At 45.3% G+C, this 24895-nt stretch overlaps 1 protein-coding gene across 1 annotated transcript; it reads left to right on the forward strand.

Moving 5' to 3' along the window:
• The first annotated feature begins 520 nt into the window (after nucleotides 1-520).
• LOC113036014 (cullin-5-like) lies at nucleotides 521-24561 on the forward strand. The gene is made up of 19 exons (XM_026191996.1): nucleotides 521-646; nucleotides 3446-3555; nucleotides 7041-7140; nucleotides 7759-7935; nucleotides 8473-8614; nucleotides 8926-9071; nucleotides 9254-9334; nucleotides 10884-10977; nucleotides 11388-11518; nucleotides 11935-12042; nucleotides 12691-12755; nucleotides 12866-12998; nucleotides 13091-13222; nucleotides 14046-14169; nucleotides 14379-14554; nucleotides 15411-15572; nucleotides 22043-22161; nucleotides 22334-22457; nucleotides 23425-24561. Exons 1-19 carry the CDS (start codon nucleotides 623-625, stop codon nucleotides 23617-23619), a joined length of 2343 nt encoding a protein of 780 aa, XP_026047781.1. The 5' UTR covers nucleotides 521-622; the 3' UTR covers nucleotides 23620-24561.
• The last annotated feature ends 334 nt before the right edge of the window (nucleotides 24562-24895 follow it).

Here is a 24895-nt window from a genome sequence, read left to right on the forward strand (position 1 = left end):
GACTATTTGTGAGTGAACATTCATCCCCACCATCCCAAATAACAGCAAATAAAAAAAGAAACTCTACATCATACAACACATGTACAACATACCATCATATAAACAATACATAACAATTAAATTTCAGATTAAGAATAAAACTCAATGTCAGTTTGGAACAAGATTTAAAATGAGATATAAAAAGCATTCTCCAATATTCAGCATAAGACAGTATAGCATATAAATATTTACCACCTCTAAACTATTTCAATAAAAGGTTATTAATACAATGTCACCCTAAAATAATAATCCTAATCCTTTTCAAAGTCTTTCCAAAAAGTTATACAGCAACCACAAAAGAGATGAGTCAACATTATTATTATTGTTGTTGTTGTTGTTGTTGTTGTTGTTGTTGTTATAAGTCCATGTTATTACACAATTTTATTGTTGCACTTGTTAGGACTAATTGTGACACGTGATCCACGAGAACAAGCCCTCCGCCCCTTCGTGTGTGTGTGAAATAAGGTTTCTGGGAAGATTTCACAGTAAAAACGCTCCTTTTGTGCGGGCTGACATTACCTAATGCTGAGCCGGCTCCAGCAGGAGTCTCGCGAGATTCTGCGAGGTGATAAGTTGAAGAAACATGGCGACGTCTAATTTGTTAAAGGTAAGAAGCTCTCGAATATATCGCATTTCCTATGCTTGTGCGCACATTCAGTCTCTCCGTTTCAGTGTGTGTTCACGCCTCTAACGGAGATATGTGCTGTCGGTGCCGTGTTTTGCATAAAAGCGCGCTAATTTTTAAATAAACGGATTAAATGTACAAATAGGTGCGCCTGAAGTCACAGTTGTCACCGCTGTCGTCTGTCCGGTGTTAATATCGGAGTCCGTTTGCCCCGGTATTCGTGTATGGCTCCAGCAGAGCAGAAGCAGAACCGAGCCCGTCTCCTGCGGTTCTTAACTCGAGCCAAACCGTAGCCGTTAGCCGGTCACCTCAAGCCGGCGACGACGAACCGACAGCCGGAGCCAGCTTGAAGCCAGGGAAACACGGTTCGGGGAGAAAATCAACCGACAGGACATCGCGTCAACCCCGCAGCTCAACCGTAAATACGTTTCTTTTGGCCAGGTCTTTATTCTTAATTGGTTTTAGCGATCTAACAGCCGGTAAACCGACACCCTCCCTCTGCAACCGAAACCTGCTAAATCTACAAAAGCCTCCATTAAACATAATGTCTTCCAGCAGCAAACGTTAATAACACACCGGGCTACCTATGACAGAGGCGGTCAGGTCGGTGCTGAACATAATTATCGACAGGCGGCTCCCCTCCCATCTGACCCTTGACCCTAACTGCTGTCACACTGTTGGGAGACTTGATGAGCAAACACACGTGCTGTTTTTCAAGCAGACTTGATCTCTCCAGTGTGTCCCAGTGTGAAGGAGCAGGAGCTCTGCTTTGAGTGCCTCCTAAATCACAGAGCCCCTCACCTTATCCCTGTCCATAAGGCTGAGCTCATACACTCTTCAGGGGAAGCTCATTTCCGGCGTTTGTATCCACAATCTCATTCTTTTGTCACTACCCAGAGCTCATGGCTTTAGGTGGGGGTAGGAGCGTAAATTGGTCAGGTCTGTGTCAGATTATGAGCTCCAGAGGATGAGCAGCATTCTCTCTGCACCACAATTCTCTGATTTTACGGTCCAGAGGTTGTTGAAAAGGCCAAGAGGAAAAATCTTGAGGTTGGGAGCTTTTCCCTCTTTCTAAAACAGCCTGGCTTAAATACAGCGAGCATAGCCCTGTACATTTGAACAGAAATGTGACAAAGTGCTGAAATGTATCAAAGTCCATGAATGTCCTTAAACATTGCAGAGTGCTTAAAATCGAGTCATTCTTCCAAAAACCTTGCTTTGATTGCTTAAATGAAGTGTTAGATGGGCAGATATGAAGAAAGAGTATGAGAAGTGCTCCAGTACTCTAAATCTGTGGTTCCCAAATGATGTAAAACAACCAATATTTTATTATTACTGTGTAAGATGGCATATAAAGTAATGTAACAGTACACAGTCATTTCCCCTGGGGGAGAAAAAAAGAGAAAACCTTTGTCATAGGTAGCTCGGTCTGTTTGCATAGTTACTGGATGATGGGGATTATGAGAGTGAGAGACAAACCAGGAAGTCAAAGTGGGTGTAACAGGATCATTTTGTTTTGGGGTTTGTTTTGCGTGTGGCTCAAACCACAGCTAACTACCAGCACCGATCACCCGTCAGCTAAAGAAAGGAAAAAAAAATGTTCACAGAGGGCTGGAAAACCATTTGGTGGATGGTTTGAAACTGAGCAAAATGAAATAAATTAGGTGATGACAACAGCCTGCATGCTAGTGGAGGTTCATGCCGACAAACCCAGGTTCATGCTGTTTTCAAATGGCTAAATGTTACCTAATCTTACTAAGATCAAACTGCTGAAGGGAATTCAATTAAATTGATCACAACATACATGAATTAAGACATAATTATAGATCAGAATTTGTCTTTAAAACACACATTGAAGGTTTGTGTCCAAAATGAATGTTAAGTTTTTGGGGGTTTTAACAAATAATTACTACTTTTGAAAAAGAAGCTTTTTTTTATGTTATTAGATTAGAGTGGATCATCTGCTCCTAAAGAATAAGATGATGAAATTTATTATACGTTATAATTATTTATTCCGCTCAAATAAATGGAATGGTGCATAGCTCTTTAAAAGAAAAGACAAAATGCAAGTACAGCTAAGTGGTTGTCTTTTCTCACTCGCTTGGGTTGGTTTCCTCTTATCTGTGTACGTGTAAAAACCGTAATCAGTGAAGCCTTTGTTTTCGTGATATTTAACACATATTTGTCCCCAAAGTCAGGACAGAGTTGGGGCTCAAAGCTTTTCAGTTTGTTAGAAATCCACACAAAGAGCTGAAAGAACTGGTGGCTGTGGTAGTCTTTAAATTAAGAAATGAAACCGAACCTTTCTGTTGCAGTCAGTGGTTCTGTGTGGCTGTTGTTTTTGTGCCATTTTAAATCCCTCTCACCTGAATAAATAAAGGTTAAAGCCTATATTGTTCTGATACATTAAGTCCTCCTTATAGTGTCTCTAAGTTTGCACAGATGTAAATACAGGTGTGTGTTCAAACACTGATTTGAACTTTGCTGTGAGTTTAACAGAAAAAGTTTGAAAACCTCTGCTCTAAAGTCGTCTTTTCCTTCTTCCAGATCTTATATAAATGTGTGCAGCTGAACAGCAAATGTTACCACAGGTGTCACACAAGTGTTTAAAAGTCTTGCTTATGTAAAAATATTAAAAACTTCACTGCAGTGACTGGCCTGTGGTCGTTTGTCTGTATTTGTGTACGTCTGCCTAGTCTTGCTTTCTGTCTTCACGTCTCTGTTCTCATGGCTGTTTTTCTTCTTCCTCCTACTCCCATCCATCCCATGTCTCTCCTGCAGAACAAGGGGTCCCTGCAGTTTGAGGACAAGTGGGATCTGATGCGGCCCATCGTCCTCAAGCTGCTCAGACAGGAAGCTGTCACCAAGCAACAGTGGTTCGACTTGTTCTCGTAAGTGATGCTGTTTTGCTTTGTCCGTTAGTTACACAGCAGCTGCTGACGTTTCTGGAAGCAGCTGCTTTATTAGTTCATTTTCATGCAGGTGTTCTTCAACGGGTGTTGTTATAGTTCTGCAATGCTTTCACAGGTCCTGCAGATCTTTCAAAACTCTTAAAGCTTCTGAATCTATAGAGCACAACAGTGAGATTCTGGAAGTAAAAATCCAGTTCACGTCCTCCACAGGAATTTTGATAATGAGCCATAATGTTGTAACCACGTGAAGTGGACTGAAATATTGTGAAATGCTGCTAGGCGCTCCTGTAGAAAGCACACGTCCATACGATATCAGCTGTTTTAACCCAAAAAAAGACATTTTATTTGCAATGTCATGAAGAACTGTTTGACCCACAATTCTAAATTTAAATAACGACTGATTGGTGCAGGTTGCTGTTACCATGGAAATGTTTAAACCAGTGCACGTCGGGTCACTTAGTGAACGCAAAACTTCAGAAACTGCAAGAGCGGTGATTAGTCGGGAATGAAGCTCTGCAGCATATCGGTCCGAGGCTATTTTTACTGCACACACCACGATAATGAAAAGGAATAAACTCAAGAAGGCTGGAAGTCGTTCTCTGTGGAATCTGGGATTTGTAGTCCTTTATGTAATGAGTTGTTCCTTCACAGTTAAAAGTAAGTATGCACATGGTTTTGTACAATTTTTTTAACCCAAATCACATCTTTAATGGTCATGATGCAAATCGGAGCAGGTTGGTTTGTTCAAACTTTAAAAATCTTCTATTTAGGATTTTCCAAAAGGTCAGTGGAGAAAGTAAATGGGGAAATTCACTTCTACATACGGAGCCCTTGAGAAAGTGAGCCGTCACTGTTGTTGCCCTCTGTTCACCTAAAACTAATGTATTAATATCAGTGTTTTAAGATTCATTTATTAGAAGTAGCTCAGTGAACAGTTGCTCCTCGGGACGTAAAGTGGGTGGTAATCAGAAGGCCAGATCAATGTGGTATAAATGCCAGCAGTCCCTTTAAATTCAGCCTTTCTGACATGCGTTAGCTCACCTTTTATGTTATCTCTGTACAGAAATCCTTGTGCTAGATTCCAGACTAACCAGTGTGTTGTGGAAACCTCAGAGAAAACTGTTATTCGTAGTTTAGTTACAGGTAACTCTGATATTTCCTCCCATAAAGCACGAGTGGACAGGCCCACCAACTCTGTCGGTTTCTTGAAGGAGGTACAAGTTCCTTTTGTGTAAACATGGGCATTATATGATTTTTTTTTTCCCTTTTGTGAATTAAACAGCTAATTGAGATCTTTACTTACTAATGTGTGCCTGTTTCATGTGTGCATGTGTGGTCATGTTGGTGTTACCCCCAACGGGAGACAATAAAATACTTAACCCTATTTTTTGTTCTGCTAAGTCTGTTAGTCCAGAACATTTCTGACGAGACAGCAAGTTTGCAGCTGATGTAGCCCAAAACATCTCAGAGCAGTTTGTTGTTAGTAATAACAGGGACACCTAACAGCTCACAGAGCTGAACATCTGGAGACTTGTTGTTGGTTTTTCTGTTTTGGTAACTATAAAACTGGTCTTGAATTTAATGCACAGTAGCATTAAACATATCTTACAAAGGCTGAAGATGTGGGAATCCTCAAAGTAGTGTGGAGTTTGTGTTTCCATAACCGCTTCATAGAATAGAAAACAACAAGCAGCTGCAAGTAAAACCCACAAGGACATCAAGGCATCTTTTCACCGGTGCTTTGACCTGTTTGCTCATGAAAATATGATGATTTTGTCTTTAAAATTTGTGTTAAATCATAAAAGGCGTGAAAGTAGCAAGTGCTATTTCAGGAATTAAGAGCTGTATAGAGGATTACATTTATATTTAGTAAAGCACTTGTAACAGCTTTGTTGGAGAATTTCATTTATCTAGCCTTCAGTCTTGTCAAAGATTGCAGAAGATCGTGTGATTCATAGGTTAAAAGCCCTGCAAGCCTTTTTTTTGTGATTTTTGCACTATTTAAACTTGAACTGTGTGGAGGCCAAAAGAGGTGAATAGGAAGTTGGTGACTTGTCATTTGGTATTGAGAAATATGATGAAAATAGCAGAACAGGAACATGGAGAGTTTTACTGCGACTTCTTATCTTATCCAAAGATGTTTAAAGAGAGAGTGGTCCAACAGTTGATGGAAATTTTAGCAAGTTTATAACGTTTCATGTGGAGACAGGAGCTCACAGAGCGTTCATATGTAAGGTGCTTAGTTATAGGTGAGAAGGATTAAATAAACGTGGCGAGCAGGAGAAAGTCCCCAAACTCAGTTATCCAAGAAAACAGCTCAACCCACCATTTGTTGGTGGATCAAACCAGCAAAATGTTGTTTGCTGGTTTGATCCACCAGCAAACATCATTTTCTCCACATCACGCTGGAGTTCCTGGATCCAGAATAATATCTGCATCTGGGCTTATTTGGACTATTCTCTTTTGAACATGAAGGAAACATCTCACAGTTGTTCTTATTTTAATGTGATATGTATTTGTAAAGATATGATGTCAAACCTCCAGATTTTCTTATCTAACCTCATTTCTTAGTGACACAGAGAGCAAAAAAAAATCCTGGATCCAGATCAGGTTCAGGTTTATCACAGTGCAGCAAACTGGGAAGTGAGAAAAAAGAGAAAACCGAAAAAATGGCCTGAACATTTCCAGAACAGCAGGTCCTGTGGTGTGGAGGTGGGGCTTCTTCTAATCAGTTATTATCATCAGTGTTGTGATTGTAACGATTAAAGCCCAGCCTTGGGTTGTCGGGGCAATCTAATGTACTCCTAGTGTCAGTCCAACGCTTGGACTGATGGGAGGGTTGCATCAGGAACAACATCCAGTATAAAATCAGTGCCAAATGAAATATGCAGATCCATCTGCTGTGGTGACCTCGTGGGAAATAAGGGAACTGCCAGAAGTATTTTACTGAGATGTAACTCAATTAAGCACGTAAACAGATTTATTGAACTTAAAAATAATTTTTAAAGTGAATGTCTTTGTATTTTAATTATGATTTAATTGGAAAATAATCATTTGAGCTGAATACAAATGCAGTAGCATTGCAGGGAGTGAATGTTGCACTAAGTTTGAGTAATTTCACAGCCCTGAGCTGCAACACGAGGAGCTTGGATGTTATTAAAGAAAGTTATAATAGAAAGGTGTCTAAACACATGTGGACACAGATGTGGTTGCGAGGGTGGTTTTCCACTGTCATTAAGACCTGTGGGTGTTTTGGGTTAAAGTTTTTAGACTCTCTTGGGGGGTTCGGTGTTTGTGTTAAGCACCTGTATTTGCTTTGTCTTTGCACTTTTTACTGTCAGGCAGCTGATGACCTCTGACCTAGAAAGGAGCTTTATGAAGAAGCTTAGATTACTCTAAATTTAAGTTTACATAAAAAAATTTCAGGTCTAAAGCCTCACAGATGTGCTCTTTCTGTCCTCCAGAGATGTTCACGCTGTGTGTCTATGGGATGACAAAGGACCAGCCAAAATCCACCAAGCCCTCAAAGACGACATCCTCGACTTCATCAAACAAGCACAAGCTGTAAGCAGATAAACTCAGATCATGTCAGGAGGATTAGGCGGAGTCATTGTCCAAAGTTGCCCTTTTCCACATGTTGCATACTCGCTCCTGGCATCTTCTCAGAGCTACGAGTACTGTGATTGGTTTAGAGAAGGGACCTGCTTCAGTAGAGTGACCAGGAGCCTCTTTACACTCACTTGCTAACTGTGATTTCCCCACAACATGTCATGAAATCGGTGATGGGGAGCTGGAAGGTTAAATCCTGTTTCAATGTAACCTCATCAGACATTTGGGCTCTCACATCCAGGTCCATTGTTTACAGTATAAAATGCCTCAAGATGACAGTTGTTGTGATTTAGTGCTATATAAATACATTTTGAGAGTTGGGTGGTTTGGTTAGCAAGCTGCATCCATATACTGTACAACTACAGACACAGACATCTGCTAATTAGTACAAAATAAGAGACTAATCAATTATTAGAAGCAAGCATGACCATAAAACGCATGAAAACCACCAGATGTGACCTTTAATTGTCATGCTTACTCTGGAAAGGGACAAACACAGACATGATGAGTGTGTTTGTTTGTTTGTTTGTTTGTTTGTTTTCTGGTTGATCCATATCACCTCCGTCTTCGCAGCGAGTGCTGAGCCACCAGGACGACACAGCTCTCCTCAAAGCCTACATTGTGGAGTGGAGGAAGTTCTTCACCCAGTGCGACATCCTGCCCAAACCCTTCTGTCAGCTGGAGATCACACTGATGGGAAAACAAGGCAGCAACAAGAAAACCAACATGGAGGACAGCATTGTACGCAAGGTGAGAGGTCAACATATGAGCTGGGGAACCAGAAGCACTAAAGGAAGCAGAAGGGAAACACGGTGGCTGGTGTGGACGGCTGATTGTGAAGAAAAGCTAAAGAAGCAGGAGGGGATTAGATGAAAGAAGACAAAGCCTTTTATGAACTTTATAAAGTCATAAGTGGAAATCGTTAGTAGGGAGGGCAGATATCAAAGTGGAAGAATAGTAAAAGGCAGAAAGGCTACGAAAGAAGAGGCTCACGCAGAAGAAAACATTGAATTTTAACTGTTATATGTAGACGGTGGAGAGCAGCTAAGGGTCAGTTAGCCTCGAAATCTCGAATCAGTGAACAGCTTAAAACATGACTCATACGATATTTATTTGATCTCTCTGAGGAAGGTCTCGGAAGTGAGGGGGATGCTGTGGGTGAGGGAGTGTGACTCAGCAAGCAGGAGGTTTTGTTAGAAGCGCTTCATAAATAAATTCGGCTTCACTATTCTCAGGTTGCAGGAAACTGATGGTATTATTGTTTAACTCCCTCCTTATTTTTCACAGCTGATGCTGGACACGTGGAACGAGTCGATCTTTTCAAACATTAAGAGTCGCCTGCAGGACAGCGCCATGAAGCTGGTGCACGCCGAGCGGCTGGGCGAGGCCTTTGACTCTCAGCTCGTGATAGGCGTACGAGAGTCATACGGTAAGACAGGGGGGGGGCATGTGCTCCATCACTGCTTATCCAATTTGTAAAACCCATGAATGGTGGATGTTCAAATCTGCCTCGGAAGAGAAGATAAAATAATGATAATAAAAGCCAAAAACAATATTTTTGAAATCAAAGTGATAAATTTAGGAAAGATAAGGGAAAAAAATGTAAAAAATATACAGTGAAAATGTCAAGTTATGAGGAAACAAACTGTATTCAGCCTTCAGTAGCCCCAAAATGTCATCATAGTTTATAAAAAATCTTGAAAAATATAAATAAACACTTTCTTACTTCTCTCCCACCAGTCAACCTGTGCTCTAACCCGGAGGACAAGCTGCAGATCTACAGGGATAACTTTGAGAAAGCCTACCTGGACTCTACAGAGAGGTTCTACAGAACTCAGGCGCCGTCCTACCTGCAGCAGAACGGTGTCCAGAACTACATGAAATATGTATGCCACAATAGTACTGATGCATATAAAATGATCCCACTAATGAATACGGAAGTCCACCTTAAAACATTTTGAGGACAGAGCGTAGAATAAAGTTGTGCTCCTGGCTTTGTGCATTAATGAAAGCTTTAGCTGTTTGAACCTAATCTTCATTTTCTGTGTTTCTGTGTGTTTCCTTACAGGCAGATGCGAAGCTGAGGGAGGAGGAGAAGAGAGCGCTTAGATATCTAGAAACACGTCGTGAATGTAACTCTGTTCAAGCAGTAAGTGTCTTTTACTGTCCTGAACGTGTGTTTCCAAACTGTCCCATCATCTGCTCACGTTATATTCAGTGTACTGATGCAGAACATCGTAACCGAGCCTGATTGTGCTCTACACATGACACCGAGGTAGGACAGATAAGATTATTGGCCTGTGGAGAAAGCTCATGTTAATTTCTTTGCCTTCATAATTTATGTATTTCTTGATGTATATAACCAACAAATTAGCAGATTTATATTTTTGATTCTATGATCTAAATCTGCACAATAATTAGTATCGATCCATCCAGCCATCCATTTTTCTAACAGCTTATCCAGTTCACGGTCGAGGGAGGGCTTGAGCTCATCCCAGATGACTTTGGGCTAAAATTATTTCTACTAAGAGCTTCTCAAACTTTTGGGAGGCAGGGACTCCTCCTTACAGCGGGTAAAAAGTTTTCGAAGGGCTGCCTTACGATCCTCATGCTGATAAAACTCTTTACGCTTTAGCTTGGCTGACTTCATTTGCTACCACTCGAAGACACATAACCCGTTTTGGTCTTCCATCGTCATTCTCGATAAAGCCAAACTCAAACATAACCGTCGTCATACTTTCTAATTTTAGCTGGTTTGGCTTGGACTTAAAAATGTGTCCATTGGGCTAATTAGCTCAGGCCCGGGTGATGCACATGTATTTATGTGCCACGACATGTTTCCAGTATATGGCTCGTGGAGCCCTTGGGGTCCAGGCACCCCAATTTGAGAGCCACTGTTATAATGAATAAATGAACATAGTGAATAAGCTAATTAAAGTTTATTCTGCTACCCGCCTGGATGCTGCAGGCATCGCTGCCAGAAAGAGAGACGGCTTTTTTATTTCTGGAGTTCACCTGAAATCAAACGGCTTTCATTTGACTTTAATTGAGTTGTGCTGTCGCTGTGTCGACACACCTGAAGGTAGAAGGAGATGCTTGTCTTCATGTTTAAGCTTGTTGAACAGGTGCTTTCATGAAGAAAGGGTTGCCATGGACCCTTTACCCCCTCAGGTTTAATTCTGACTGCAGTAAAAAGCACAGCTGGTGCTGACTCAGCTCCACCTGTTTTCACCATCTTGGTTGCCATGCTGGCTCTTTGCTTCAAACTTCTGTTGTTTGTCACATATTTTGTTGTGGAAAAATGGGGCCTGCTTGGGCTCCTAAATATGTTTTGCAGCCTGCGTATGCTTACTTTAACTCAAAACTTCTGACTGCAAGAAAAAAGAACTTGTTATATCTTGTACACCTACGACTTCACCTGTGAAAGTAACAAGTAGTTGTAACAACAACTTCACCTGTGAAGTCGTGAGGAAACAACCTCAGGTCAGCAGCTCATCACTGAACTTTCTCTCAGTCATCCGTTGGTTGTGTTGAACCCTCCCGTGTGTGCTTTCCTTCATCTGGCCTTTCTTTTAGGGTCACTTCCTGTGTTGGTTTCAGTTTAAACTGAATTTCGGGAGTCTTGTTAAATGTACGTGCTGCCTGTTAATTTATATCTTGTCCTAACGGCAGTCTGTATGTTCTGTGTATCCTCACAGCTGATGGAGTGTTGCGTGAACGCTCTGGTGACCTCGTTCAAAGAGACAATCCTCGCCGAATGTCCAGGAATGATCAAACGCAACGAGACAGTCAGTGAGTACCTCAGCAACGTCGCTGCTGAAGTTAACTCTGTTGATTCGCACTACAAAATATAACATCTGCTGAAAATAGTGGCTTTGAAATTCACTGCTGCATCAGTCAGGGTCGATTTAAAGATAGAAACTGCTTCTGCTCTGGTTTCCTGCATGTAGAGCTGTTTGTTCACCAACCACAGTCAGGGCTCGTGAGCATTTACGACACAAGTTGTTTTTATTAGTAGAAGGATTTATAATTAAATGAACAAGTTCAGCTTACTCTTTAAGTTGGCAAAAATCATTTTGAGGACTTGGATTATGGCAGTCCTCAGCCATCTGGGCTTTCCATGAGCCAGAAAGAGCAGGAAGTTTTAGTTTCATCCCACGTGCTTCTTGTCCAGTGTGTGACGCTGCTTTTCTCTGGAGCAGAGCTGCACCTCATGTTTTCACTGATGGACAAGGTTCCCAACGGGATCGAGCCCATGCTGAAAGACCTGGAGGAGCATATCATCAGTGCTGGACTAGCGGACATGGTGGCTGCTGCAGAGACTATCACTACTGTACGTGCACAAACACACACTTTAGCAACCACGGTCACTCGAGGAAGAATCAGTCAGTTCCTGCAGCTGTTCCCCTCAGAGTCGGCTCAATGTTTTTTATTTAATGAAGCCATGCAAATACATTTAACATAGTTACAGGTGTACGGGTGAAATCTGGCACTTTTAAAGTTGCTCTTTTTCTTTAAGTGCAAGGTTTGGACTCCTTTGTTGTACTCGGGAAACATTCATAGTATGAATAAACCTTGCATGGCTTCATTTAAGTGGGAACCTTTTTGAGATTTGAAATCATTTTTTGTATTTTTTATGGAATGAGCCGTTTGTTGGCATGTTTGAAAGATGAGAGATGAAAGTTAATATTCGAGGTCTGCTCTGACAGCATGCTCAGTCATTTTTAATGTGTGTGTGTGTTTGTCCAGGACTCTGAAAAGTATGTGGAGCAGCTGCTGACTTTGTTTAACCGCTTCAGTAAGCTGGTAAAGGAGGCTTTCCAGGATGACCCACGCTTCCTCACAGCAAGAGATAAGGTCTGTTTTATCTGACTTCCAAAGAAGTCACTCCTTTAAGTTTAAATATCCAGTGATATTTAAATGAGAATGTGCAGGCCTGTGTATTCCTCACAGGTCAGGGTCAGGTGCAGCGTTTGGGCTGGTATTTTGGTCAAAGTTCATATGAACAGGTTTCACTTTTACAGTGTCGGTGCTACAGCACAGCTTCAGAATAGCAGGAGGGTTCTACACGAATACTCCAGGTTCATAAGAACTTAACTGTAGCTTTATTTATCCAATGTAATCCACCGGGAAGAAAAGTGATCCGGTGTTCACACATGTGGATTCATCGTACTGTCACATCCTGATCTGTGCTGATTCGAGGAGGTTTCTGCTAAAATAAACAGAACATCTTAAATCAGAGCAGCATGGACTACTGGAGGTGGGGGCTGCTGGGATCTCTGTTAGGGTTACAGTAGAAATCAAACATCACATGTTATTTTGTTCAGCTGTTAGCTGGTTTATCAAGGACTTTGGGAATCTTTAGTCTGCTGTGCTTTTGCTAAAACCACTAGTGAAGAAATCAAATTGTTTCAATTTATTGTCTGAAATGGAAAGGCTTTAGGGCTCTTTGGTATTTTAAGAATTGTTTTTCTCATTGCGGTGGTATTTTCTGTTACCTCGCAGGCTTACAAAGCGGTCGTCAATGATGCCACAATCTTCAAACTGGAGCTGCCGATGAAACAGAAAGGGTATGTTTGGCCACTGTGGGTCTTAAATCGCTCGTCGCTGGTTAAAACTGGTCACAGTGTGTGTGTGTGTGTGTGCATAAATGTGTGAATGCATTTCCTTGTTGAATCAGAGTCGGAATGAAGACTCAGCCGGAGTCGAAGTGTCCGGAGCTGCTGGCAAACTACTGTGACATGCTGCTAAGGAAAACCCCGCTCAGCAAGAAACTGACCTCAGAGGAAATTGAGCTCAAACTCAAAGAAGTGGTGAGTCTAATCTCAAAGCATATCAGTCCATTTATGACTTCCCCTTCTCTCGTTCTCTCGCAGATTCATGCTTTTCTCTCCCCTCCTTGCAGCTCTTGGTGCTGAAATACGTCCAGAACAAAGACGTGTTCATGCGTTACCACAAAGCTCATCTGACCAGGCGCCTCATCCTGGACATTTCGGCCGACAGCGAGATTGAAGAGAACATGGTGGAGTGGCTGAGAGTGAGTTCAGCTTTTCTTGAACTTTCAGCAGCAGAGTCATAAAATCGCTACTGATTTCAGCGACATATTAACATATGTATTAATATCGCATTAATATATTAATGCAGCAAAATTCAATTCAGTTTTATTTATACAGCACCAAATCACAACATCAGGCACTTTATATTGTAAGATAGACCCTACAATAATACATACAGACAAAACCCAACAAGCACATGACCCCCTATGAGTGAGCACTTTGGCAACAGTGGGGAGGAAAAACTCCCTTTTAACAGGAAGAAACCCCCGACAGAACCAGGCTCAGGGAGGGGCGGGGCCATCTACTGCGACCGGTTGGGGTGAGAGAAAGAAGACAGGATAAAGACATGCTGTGGAAGAGAGACAGAGATTAATAACAAGTATGATTCAATGCAGAGAGGTCTGTTAACACATAGTGAGTGAAAAGGGTGACTGAAGAAGAAATACTCAGAGCATCATGGGAATCTCCAGCAGCCTACACCTATTGCAGCATAACTAAGGAAGGATTCAGGGTCACCTGATCCAGCCCTAACTATATGCTTTAGTATAAATTAAAGTATTAAGCCAGTTTTAAGTGCTTTTATCATTTCTAGGGTGTCCTATAAGTGATTTATGTTTTTGTGCTTATGCAAAACATCTGCTCTTCCCGACGCAGAAAAACTGGTTACTTGATAGAGACGAAGGCTTTGGTTCTTTTAAATATTTTATCACATCATGCCATGTGATGTAAATCTGATGTTTAACAATCAAACTACCCGTTTGTCTGATTTTATTGCTTCTTTTGTGTGTCTGTGTGTGGCTGTAGGAAGTGGGAATGCCTGCTGATTATGTGAACAAGCTTGCCAGGATGTTTCAGGACATCAAGGTGTCAGAGGACCTCAATCAGGTCTTCAAAGAGATGCACAAACACAACAAGCTGGCACTGCCAGGTAACACACACACGCACTGTAGCATACAGCGCAACTATTTTTATGCTAACATGCGTTAGCTATGACATATGTCTGCGATATTATGTGTAGCATGGTGCCGCACATGTCTCAAACAGTTAAAGCACATTTTGATTATGACGTGTCACGTATTAAACCGAGCGTAAACGGTTTCTCTTGATTATTCACTTCATCTTTTCCTCTCCGTGCAGCGGACAGCGTGAACATTAAGATCCTGAACGCTGGCGCCTGGTCACGAAGCAGTGAGAAGGTTTTCGTCTCGCTGCCCACAGAGCTGGAGGACCTGATCCCCGAGGTGGAGGACTTCTACAAGAGGAATCACAGCGGTCGGAAGCTCCACTGGCATCACCTCATGTCCAACGGCATTGTGAGTGTGTGGAGTAAAGCAGAGTTCCTGCTGCCATGAAGAGCGGAAAACACGAATCTCCTGGAAACTAAAATCTGAATACATTTTTCTGTTTTTCTCATCTCTTCTTTGTTTATCTGTCATCCATACAAATTTGTTCAAATTTTTTCTGCATGTGCAAAAAACAGGGCATCTTCCTGTCTGTACATTTCAGAATTAAAGCCCTAGAAATATAGCAGTGTGGGAGATTCTGGGAATTTAAATTAAATTAAATTTTTGATTTTTACAAATTAGGAAATAGAAGATTTTTGCTTCTTAACGCCTTCTGTTATGAAGAACGCCTGATATTTGGAGTTAAGGGAACTCTAAATCTTCAATTTTATTATCAAACAGGACTTTTATAAGAAATTTGGATGCAAGAATGTCCATAAACGTAAATAATTGAGAAAAGAACTGGATTAAATAAAAAGAACACAAGTTATTGAAAATATCCTTTTTAAATGATACTCATGTGTGCACACCTGAGCATTTTCTCACGCTCGGGTGATACTCTCTCAGTTTTACTCATATTTTCATGAACTGTTCTCCTTCAGACGTTTGTTATCTCTGTGATCTTTTTTCTGGTCACCTCTGTTTACACTTTCCAGTTTTCAAACAGGGATTCTTTGGGTCATATGGAAAGTTAGAAAAAGAGTTTAACTTGACAGTCTTTTGGAAGTGCTGGTTGAGACTACTGGAGAGTTATTCTGGTGTATTTTTTAGCAACTTTTGTTTACAGCCTGCTGCTGCCCACCTTTCTCTTTAGAAGATATCGGGCTACCAAATCAGCACTGACACTCGCCTTTCCTTCCTTGTCCTTTGGTTCTGCTCTGATCAGATCACCTTTAAAAATGAAGTGGGGCAGTACGACCTGGAGGTGACGACGTTCCAGCTCGCCGTGCTGTTTGCCTGGAATCAGAGACCCAGAGAGCGAATCAGCTTCGAGAACCTCAAACTGGCCACAGAGCTGCCCGACGCAGAGCTACGCCGAACACTCTGGGTCAGACCGAATTTCTCCACTTACAAGTTAGACGAGAAATACAGAGGATTTAAAAGTTACTGAGGTTACATCAATTCTTCGTAACTTGTAATAGAGATAACGCTGCCTGTATTGCAAAGCCATCCACCCAGTGGAGACGGCAGATGTTTAAACAACACTGTGATTTGGTTAAAACGTGAAAAGACTTCTAAAATAAAAGGGAAGATTGTGTCTAACTTTGTTTGAGAAGTGAAAGGACATCTATTCCTTCTCAACCTTTGGACAACAGGCAGGTTTGAACTCAGAGTCAGCTGTGCTCAGCGCTGTTAGCACTGCCTGTACTACATTTTTATTTTAAGACTCTTAAGATTAAAAATGTCTTTTGCAGCAGTGCCCCGGCAAAGGCAGGCATCGGGTCAACCAGCAGTGGTTACATAGATTAATAATGCATGCAACAACACGGAAGAAGTTTAAACATGTAAGATCATTAATGAAAATACTACATGACATAAAAACATAGTAACGATTAGTTATGTCTATAACTTCTGTTCCCTGAAGGAGAGGAACGAGGTACAACACATAAGTATGGGATATCACGCCCTCGCGTGTCCTGGCTGAAGAAACCTTTATTCACGCCTTTACGGCAGATGACGTGTGATGACACGCGCAAGGCCCCGCCCGCACATATAGCCGCTGCCATCACCGTCATCCCTCAGTTCGATAGCCGCTCTTCACCGAGCCAACTGCTCAGTGGGGCCACCCTGTGTTGTACCTCGTTCCTCTCCTTCAGGGAACAGAAGTTATAGACATAACTAATCGTTCCCTTTCAGTCGATTCACTCGGTACAACACATAAGTATGGGACCTATATACACGCCCCGCAGAGCAGCCACCGAACCGGAACGGGACCACCACATCCTTAGTGAGTGGTAGACCCAGCAGAAAGGACAGCATGAGCCACCGAAGGGGCTGTAACGTCCAACCGATAAAACCGCACAAAAGTGTGCGGCGACGCCCAAATAGCCGCTGCACAAATATCAGCCACAGGCACCCCTCTAAAAAGAGCCCATGAGGTCGCCATCCCCCTGGTGGAATGAGCTCCCACCCCGTGGGGCAACGCAAAACCTCCGGTGCTGTATGCCAGCGAGATAGCTTCCACAATCCAGTGGGACAGCCTCTGTCTGGACAGAGCTCTACCTCTATTCGGATTAGCGAAGCAGACAAACAACTGGTCACACAAACGCACATCCCGAGTGCGCTCAATGTAGGTGCGTAGCGCACGCACCGGACAAAGAGTATGCACCCTCCTCTGCTCCTCAGATTCAAAAGGAGGGGAGCAAAAGCTCAGCAACTCAAACTCCATTGAACTATAAGATGCAGGCATGACCTTGGGAAGATAGGCGGCATTCGGACGCAATACGACCTTGCGGCCATCAGGAGAAAACTGTGTGCAGGCAGGATGCACAGACAGCGCATGAAGGTCCCCCACTCGCTTCGCCGAGGCCAAAGCGAGAAGTAATGCGGTCTTATACGAAAGAAGTTTCATATCTACCGACTCAACGGGTTCAAACGGAGGGCCACAAAGGGCCCCCAGCACCAAAGACAAGTCCCAAGCCGGGACACTGGACTTAAGCACGGGCCTCAGCCGGCGAACCCCTTTCAGAAAACGCACGGCGAGGGGATGCGCACCTGGTGTCACCCCGTCAAAACCGATATGACAAGCAGATATAGCCGCCAAATAAACCTTGATCGTTGAAAACGAAAGGCCTTTATCCAACAGCTCCTGCAGGAATGTCAAAACATCCACAATAGAGCACTGAAATGGGAGAGTGTGGCGGTCCTGGCACCATCGCTCGAAGGCTCGCCATTTGTAAGCGTACAAGCCTCTAGTAGACGAGGCCCTGGCGCTCTGAATCGTCGCTACCACACTAGGTGGCAGACCCTTAGCAACCAAGTTTAACCTCTCAGCAGGTAAGCATGAAGGTGCCACAGATCCGGGCGCGGATGAAACACTTCCCCCCCCGCCTGAGAGAGGAGATCCCTGCGGAGAGGAAGCTGCCAAGGACTTGCTGCAAGCAGGCTGATTATTTCTGCATACCACGACTTCGCGGGCCACCAAGGGGCCACCAGGATCAGAGAGAGGGAATGCCGACGCACCCTCTCCAGAATTGGAGATATCATTTCCACTGGGGGAAATGCATACAGGAGCACGTCTGGCCATTGGTGCGCTAGCGCGTCCAAGCCCAAGGGTGCATCGTGGTCGATTATGGAGAAGTACAGGGGGCAGTGAGCATTCACCCTGGAAGCAAAAAGATCTATTTGCGCCTCGCCAAATAGATCCCAAATCTGAGCCACTATTGAAGGGTGTAACCTCCATTCTCTCACCAGAGGACCCCCCCTGGAGAGAAGGTCCGGCCCCAGGTTCAGGTGGCCCGGGACATGGGTGGCTCTTAGAGTCAGAAAATGAACACTGCACCATAACAGCAGAGAGCGAGACAGCTGCAACAGGGGAAGAGAGCGTGTTCCTCCCTGCCTGTTTATATAAGACACCACTGTTGAATTGTCCGTCCTGACTAAGACATGCTGGCCCTGCAGGACTGGACGGAAACGCTTTAGAGCTAAGAACACTGCCAACAGCTCTAAGTGGTTGATGTGCAGCTGGCGCTGAGCCGCGGACCAGATCCCTCTCACTGACGCACCCTCGCACAGCGCTCCCCACCCACTTAGGGAAGCATCTGTGGACACCACCTTGCGAAACAACACCCTCCCAATCCGAGAGCCCTGGTGCAGTAGCCCGGGCTCCCTCCAAGGACGGAGAGCTAGCATGCAAGACGCAGTTACCGGCAGCCTCCTCCGGAGGTGACGCGAAGCACACAAACGGTGAGAGAGAGTCCAGCGTTGAAACGCTCTCATTTTCAACAGCCCAAGCGGCACTACGGCGATCATAGATGCCATCATGCCCAACAAGCGCAATATCGTCTGGAAACGCAGTCTGCGTCCCAGCTGAAATTGAGCGAGGCAGCGATGAAACGCGGCCACTCTGTGCTCTGACAACCGTGCGCGGCTGGAAAGAGAGCATATTTCCAGACCGAGAAAAGCGATCTGTTGACCTGGGATTAGCGAGCTCTTCTGAAAGTTCACAGAGAACCCCAGTGTCTGAATGTGTGACAGAACCCGCGACAGCTGCGTCTCCGCCTGTTCTCTGGAGCAAGCCACGAGAGCCCAGTCGTCCAGGCAGGCCAAGATGCGGATGCCCCTCTTCCTGAGGGGCGCTAGCGCTGCCTCGGCACATTTCGTAAAGGTGCGGGGAGCGAGCGACAGCCCGAACGGCAGCACTAGGTATTCGTAGGCTACGCCCTCGAACGCAAACCTCAGAAACTGCCTGTGTTTCGGGTGTATAGCGACATGAAAATAAGCATCTGTTAGATCGATTGTCGCAAACCAATCTCCCGGGCCGACTGCACTCAGGAGCTGTCTGAGTGTTAGCATCCTGAACCTGTACGTTCGCAGGTACGTGTTCAAGACTCGCAGGTCGAGGATGGGACGAAGCCCTCCCCCTTTCTTCGGAATGACAAAATAACGGCTGTACCAACCTTTGTCCGTCTCCGAAGCGGGGACCACCCGCATTGCTCTCTTCTGTAATAGCGCCTGTATTTCCTCTCTGAGTACCAAGGCTGCCTCGGGGTTGACAATCGTGTTCACGACTCTTTGGAAACGAGGCGGCTTGACCCGGAACTGCAACCGGTAACCCATGGCAACGGTTTGCAGCACCCACGGAGAGGGGGCGCAAGCGCGCCACTGAGGGAAGTGAGCAGCCAGCCGGCTGGCCTGCAGCACTGACGGCGGGGCGCCGTCGCCCCCCAGTGTGTCTGCAGGGGACTGCATCCCCTGCCTGACCTGGCTCATTTCGCCTGCAGGTTGAGCATTTGAGATTGTTTGAGAGTAAACAACACTCTTTATTGATTGCAACATGGGAACATGTACATTTATACATTTTGTTGGGTGCACCTTTTCCGGGGCATAACAATGAAAAACAGCGGGAACACTCGATGTGGTCGCTTGAACATTCAACACATCTGAACCGTGTGCAGGGGTTATGTGCTTGGGAGACCGCGATAGGGAAGTGCAGCGCCTTCTGGGGCTGACAACCTGAACAGAACTTAAGCGGCACCTCTTGTGCGGCAACAGAGGGGTAAGAGCAGCGTCTCCCTGCGTCTCCCGGCCTTTGCCCCAGGCCGACTGGCGTGGAGCTCGGGCCGGAGTACGTGCTCTCGCCGGCGGCCCTCCCACTCCAGCAGTGGGCGCCGGTCTCTTGCCAGCTGTCAGAGGAGCGGCGGGCCTGTGAGAGCTAGCAGTGGGCTTGGGCTGGCGTCTGGGGATGATGTCGCGCAGAGCTTCCGTCTGCTTCTTCCTCAGATCGAATCTAGCCTGAATGGCTTCAAGTGAATGTCCGAATAACCCAGCCGCAGACGCTGGTGCGTCCAGATACACAGCTCTGTCTCTATCAGGGACGTCGGAGAGGGTCAGCCACAGGTGCCTCTGCGCCACCACTGTCGAAGCCATCCCTCTGCCCAGGGAGAGCGCTGCACAGCGAGACGCACGGAGGATGTAATCCGTGGTGACTCTAACCTCGTTAAGAAGAGGTGACAGCGGGCTGTCCTCCGGAACCAGCGATCCAAGCTCCGCCAGGCACATTGCTTGGTACGTCTGGAGCATGGTGACGGAGCTCATGGCTCGAGCGGTGCCGGCCTGAGCCCGATAAATCTTCTCCAGCTGCGAGGCCGAGAATCTGCAGTGCTTGGACGGCAGAGTTGCGGGGCCACCGACACCATGGTTATGGGACGGGGCCAGATAAGCAGCCAGAGACGGCTCCATAGGGGGTGGGTTAGCTAAACCAGCTCCCTCGGCGCCGTCCAATTCCATGTACTGTCCATAGCCGGGCACAGTGACGCGGGTAGACAGAGGTTTGTCCCATGACGCTGTTAGCTCGCAGAGAAAGTCTGGGAACATGGGGAGGCAGTTTTTGGCCGTTGCGGGCTCCGGTGGAAGGAAAAAACCCGCAAACCGCGACGGCTTCCGAGCTGGTGGAGGAGAGGGCCAGTCCACCTGCAGCTTCTCAGCGGCACGGCGAAACAGGGAGAAAAGAGAGGTGTCATCGTGGCCGACCGGCGCAGCAGCGGCGGCATATTGGGTCGACAATGAGCTCTCCTGCTCATCCTCCGACAAACCATGGATGTCCAGGCCGATGTCCAGCACGTCATCGTCTTCCTGGGGAGCGCTGGCGGGCTTCAACCCAGGCTGAAGCCCGTCAGCGCTCCTGCATGGTTCCGGTCCGTCATCGGCTAACCCGTCAACGTATTCCATGTGGTCAGCCCAGCTAATCGCGGGGACATCGACCTGAAAATTTTCGTCTTCGGACTCGGACGAAGCCGGGGCTCCAGACTCGGAAAGAAGAGGGTCATGCCGTGCGACAGCCGAGCGTCCCAGCACTCTTTCCACAAACGTCACCCGTCTTTCCAGGGTCGAGCGTCGGAGCTGGCGACAAAACGCACAAGCTTCGGGCTCCGTCAACGCTCTCCTAGCGTGGACGATCCCCAGGCAGACAGGGCAGGCATCGTGCTGGTCGCTGTCGTGCAAAGAGAAACCACATCCCTGAGGACAGGGGCGAACAGAAGATTTCTGCTTTGCTCGCTTCGGTTTGGAGTCCATTCCCAAAACGCAAAGCGAAACGCTGCACAAGAAAAAACTTGAAAATAGCGCTCCGCGGGCAGCCTACGCACCAGCTGGGCGGTGGAGGCTAACACCAACAGGGGCAGTTAAGCTAGGTTCAAGTTGGCAGACAACGGAGCTAACTAGCAGTAGCTAGCTAGCCCAACTCAGCAGAGGTGTTCTCAGCGAGGTGAAGAGCGTAAGAACTGAGGGATGACGGTGATGGCAGCGGCTATATGTGCGGGCGGGGCCTTGCGCGTGTCATCACACGTCATCTGCCGTAAAGGCGTGAATAAAGGTTTCTTCAGCCAGGACACGCGAGGGCGTGATATCCCATACTTATGTGTTGTACCGAGTGAATCGACTGAAAGGGAACAGGTAACTGTCACAGTTATGCCACAAGGGGGCAGTAATGTTCCAGCAGCCATGAAGTAACTGTCTGCAGGTCAGTTAAAATGAGCTTAATGCTGTTTAACGTGAGCAGCTCTTTTAGGTTTGGTTCATTTTGCAACTAATTCCACAGAGAAGGAGCCTGTGAACGCCTGTCTGTACGTCTGCAAGTAAGATGGGAACAGACCAAGAATGGACTTATTAAGCGTACACCAGTAACCGATTCTAGGGAAAGAAAAAAACATCCTAGAATGAAACTTAGCAACAGTTATGCCCACAGAAAATCAGTGGTGATTAAATAAGAGTCAAGCTGTCCTTTAACACGCAGTATTTGTGGCTGATGATGATGATAAAGTTTAACTTCAGGTCTCCTGCTCTCTCCTCACTGTGCAGTCTCTGGTCGCCTTCCCGAAGCTGAAGAGGCAGGTGTTGTCTTACGACCCCCCGGTGAGCTCACCCAAAGACTTCACAGACGGCACGCTCTTCTACGTCAACCAGGAGTTCTCTCTCATGTAGGTCTTGGCATTTATACAAATCGGGAAATGATGTGGACATGTTTAAATGTTTCATTGTTATTATAATCCACTCATGTACGGAGTAACTAAAGCTCTCCTCTATATCACCGCTGTGTAAGTCCCAATATTCAGATACTGATCTGTGTCTAAATGTTGACATTTTTCTCAGTAAAAACTCCAAAGTTCAGAAGCGGGGAAAGATCAATTTGATTGGCCGTCTGCAGCTGACCACAGAGCGAATGAGAGAAGAGGAGAATGAAGGAATCGTTCAGCTCAGAATACTGAGAACTCAGGTACGGGAACACTCCACCCGCACAGACTGTGTGCAGCCTTGATGGCTGCAGGACAGAGATGCTTCAACTCTGCTGCTTCTGTTCAGCTCATCTGGGGCATGAGCAGGTTACGGCTCGACAACAGTGCTGGCTGTTGCCGTTATCACATCACATTTTTCATTAATGTAAAGCACAGTCAGGCTTTACTAAATTCACTAATTTCATTACAGTTATACTGATGTCATTACCTGCATTACAAAAGTTGTTCAGTTATCTGGAAGCTGGGCAAGAAAAAAATGAAACAATTTCTTTTCTTCTTCATGTTTTTCACTTGCGCTACAATCAGCTGATTTCAGTTTGTATGTGGGAGGAAGAAAATTGTGACGTGGTACAGCTTTGAGGAGCGGCGATATAAACATTACTTTTATTTTTATTGAATGAAAAAAAACACAACTTCAGCAAACATCTGCACAGCCAGCATGCTAACGCCAAGCTAGCCAGGAACCCGTTAAGATGTCGTTAAGGTTGAGTGCACTCTGACCTCAGCACAGCAGCCACAGCCTCCGTTTCTACCTGTTTCTACCTACCTTTGTATTCACACGTAAATACTACAAGAAAGTTCGTATGTGTGTCCTCAGTAGTTATCTATGTGGGATTTGTGTTTGTTTATGTGACCGTGCGTTTCAGGACATTTTACAGAGTAATGATAAGGCAATGTAACGGTAAATGTAAATGACTTCATCAGACAGTTAGCACGAGGGTCCATGTGGACGTCTTCATGCCTGTGTGCAGACGCGTCCGTAGAGAATTTACGCCACAATTCACCAAATGCCCATGTGCCTACGAGGCAGACTTCAAAGAGTTAACAACAGGTTAATAACAGGAGCAGAGTATAATCCAGGCTTAAATCAGTACGACCCTCTAAATGAAATGTCGTCCATCCCTGGTCTACACAAAGTTCTAACATTTCCTTTTCTTTCCTCTCCAGGAGGCCATCATCCAAATCATGAAGATGAGGAAGCGGATCAGCAACGCCCAGCTGCAGACGGAGCTGGTGGAGATCCTGAAGAACATGTTTCTGCCTCAGAAAAAGATGATAAAAGAGCAGATCGAGTGGCTCATCGAGCACAAATACATAAAGAGGGACGAGGCGGACATCAACACCTTCATCTACATGGCCTAGGCAGCGAGGACGGAGTGTGTGTTTTGCTGTTTTTTACGACTGGCCTGCATCTGGCGCTTTAAAACCTGCGAGATGAGACAAACAAGGACTTAAAGGATGTGTTTGAAGAAGGAGAAGAGGGCTGGGAGCGCGCTGAAGGACACGGAAAAGCCTTTTTAACAAAAGTGTGGCTATTGTTTGTGTTTGTGAGACGCCAGTGTGTTACCGGAGTGTCATTTCAAGCCGTAGCGTTGAGTCATCTGGCCGTGTGTTTGTCCCTGCTGCCCTCTAGTGTCTGCTCAGAGGAGAGGAACGGCGGCGTGCGCCGTCCGCCAGCAGCTCAGAAGAAGAAAAAATAGTCATGTTATTGAATACTTCCTGCCTTACTTTCATCAGCAGTGGACTTTGGAGAAGGAGGTGGAGAAGGAGTGAGGGCAGAAAAGGAGAACAAAGCTGATATCAGTCCTTTGCTTTCACTTCATGCGACGGCTGCCATGTTAGCCGCAGCCATTCAGCATCCCTCCTGTCCTACACTGATCTAATACTCGAAGAGGGAATGCAGAGTGAAAGCTGCCATCGAGGAGGAGAGAGACAAGTTCAAACTACCGAGGAGTATTTTGCCAAATCGTGTGTGTGTGTGTGTGTTTGAGTGCATGGTGTGTATCTGATCTTTTAGTTGTGCGTGTTTGTATGTGTGTGTGCACTTTCAACAGCATGCTGCTCTATAATTTTTTTTCCCCCTTCAGTGGAGAATCTGTCACACTTTGGTTGTTTCAGAAAGGGTTGGGAATTTAAATGCTGGTATTCCGATTTTTTTTGTGATCCCCTGACCGGGCTGCAGGTGACGTCATCTTTGCAGAGCCTCAAGAACAAAACGAGAAAGTGTAACTGCCCCAGTGTGTGAGGTCTGGACTGTGCACGCACTCGGATGGAAGTTCAGTGTCTAAATTTTTACCTCATTCATTCTAAGAGTGTCTCTGTTTGTTTGTTTTTGCACAGTTAGAGAAAACCACACAGCTGCTCTGTTGCTTTTACTTAAGGTTTGAATGAGCTGCTGGTGTTTGGACCTTTTTCCAAAGCAGAACACTGTCTGAGTTTGTGTGATGTGTGCGCACCCTTTTGTTCTTCCTTTCTGCCTGAACTCTCAGAAACCTACAAATCACCTTCAGCCCATAAACCTTCATAGTGTTTGAAGCAAAGCAACAATTTAGTCCCTTTAAAGCAGCTCTCACGATTCTGCAGCCATAACTTTAGTTCCGTTATAACCGGGACATAAAAACTATTTAGAATTGTCAGT

Source organism: Astatotilapia calliptera, chromosome 14, assembly GCF_900246225.1.
Source record: "Astatotilapia calliptera chromosome 14, fAstCal1.2, whole genome shotgun sequence".
In the NCBI taxonomy this organism is placed as follows: Eukaryota; Metazoa; Chordata; class Actinopteri; order Cichliformes; family Cichlidae; genus Astatotilapia; species Astatotilapia calliptera.

Excerpts from the sequence above, each read along its gene's own strand:
- LOC113036014 (XM_026191996.1), top strand. The coding sequence starts at position 623 with ATGGCGACGTCTAATTTGTTAAAG. Across the intron at positions 3,556-7,040 it reads CAGTGGTTCGACTTGTTCTC|AGATGTTCACGCTGTGTGTC; the intron begins GTAAGTGATGCT and ends TCTGTCCTCCAG. Across the intron at positions 7,936-8,472 it reads AGGACAGCATTGTACGCAAG|CTGATGCTGGACACGTGGAA; the intron begins GTGAGAGGTCAA and ends TATTTTTCACAG.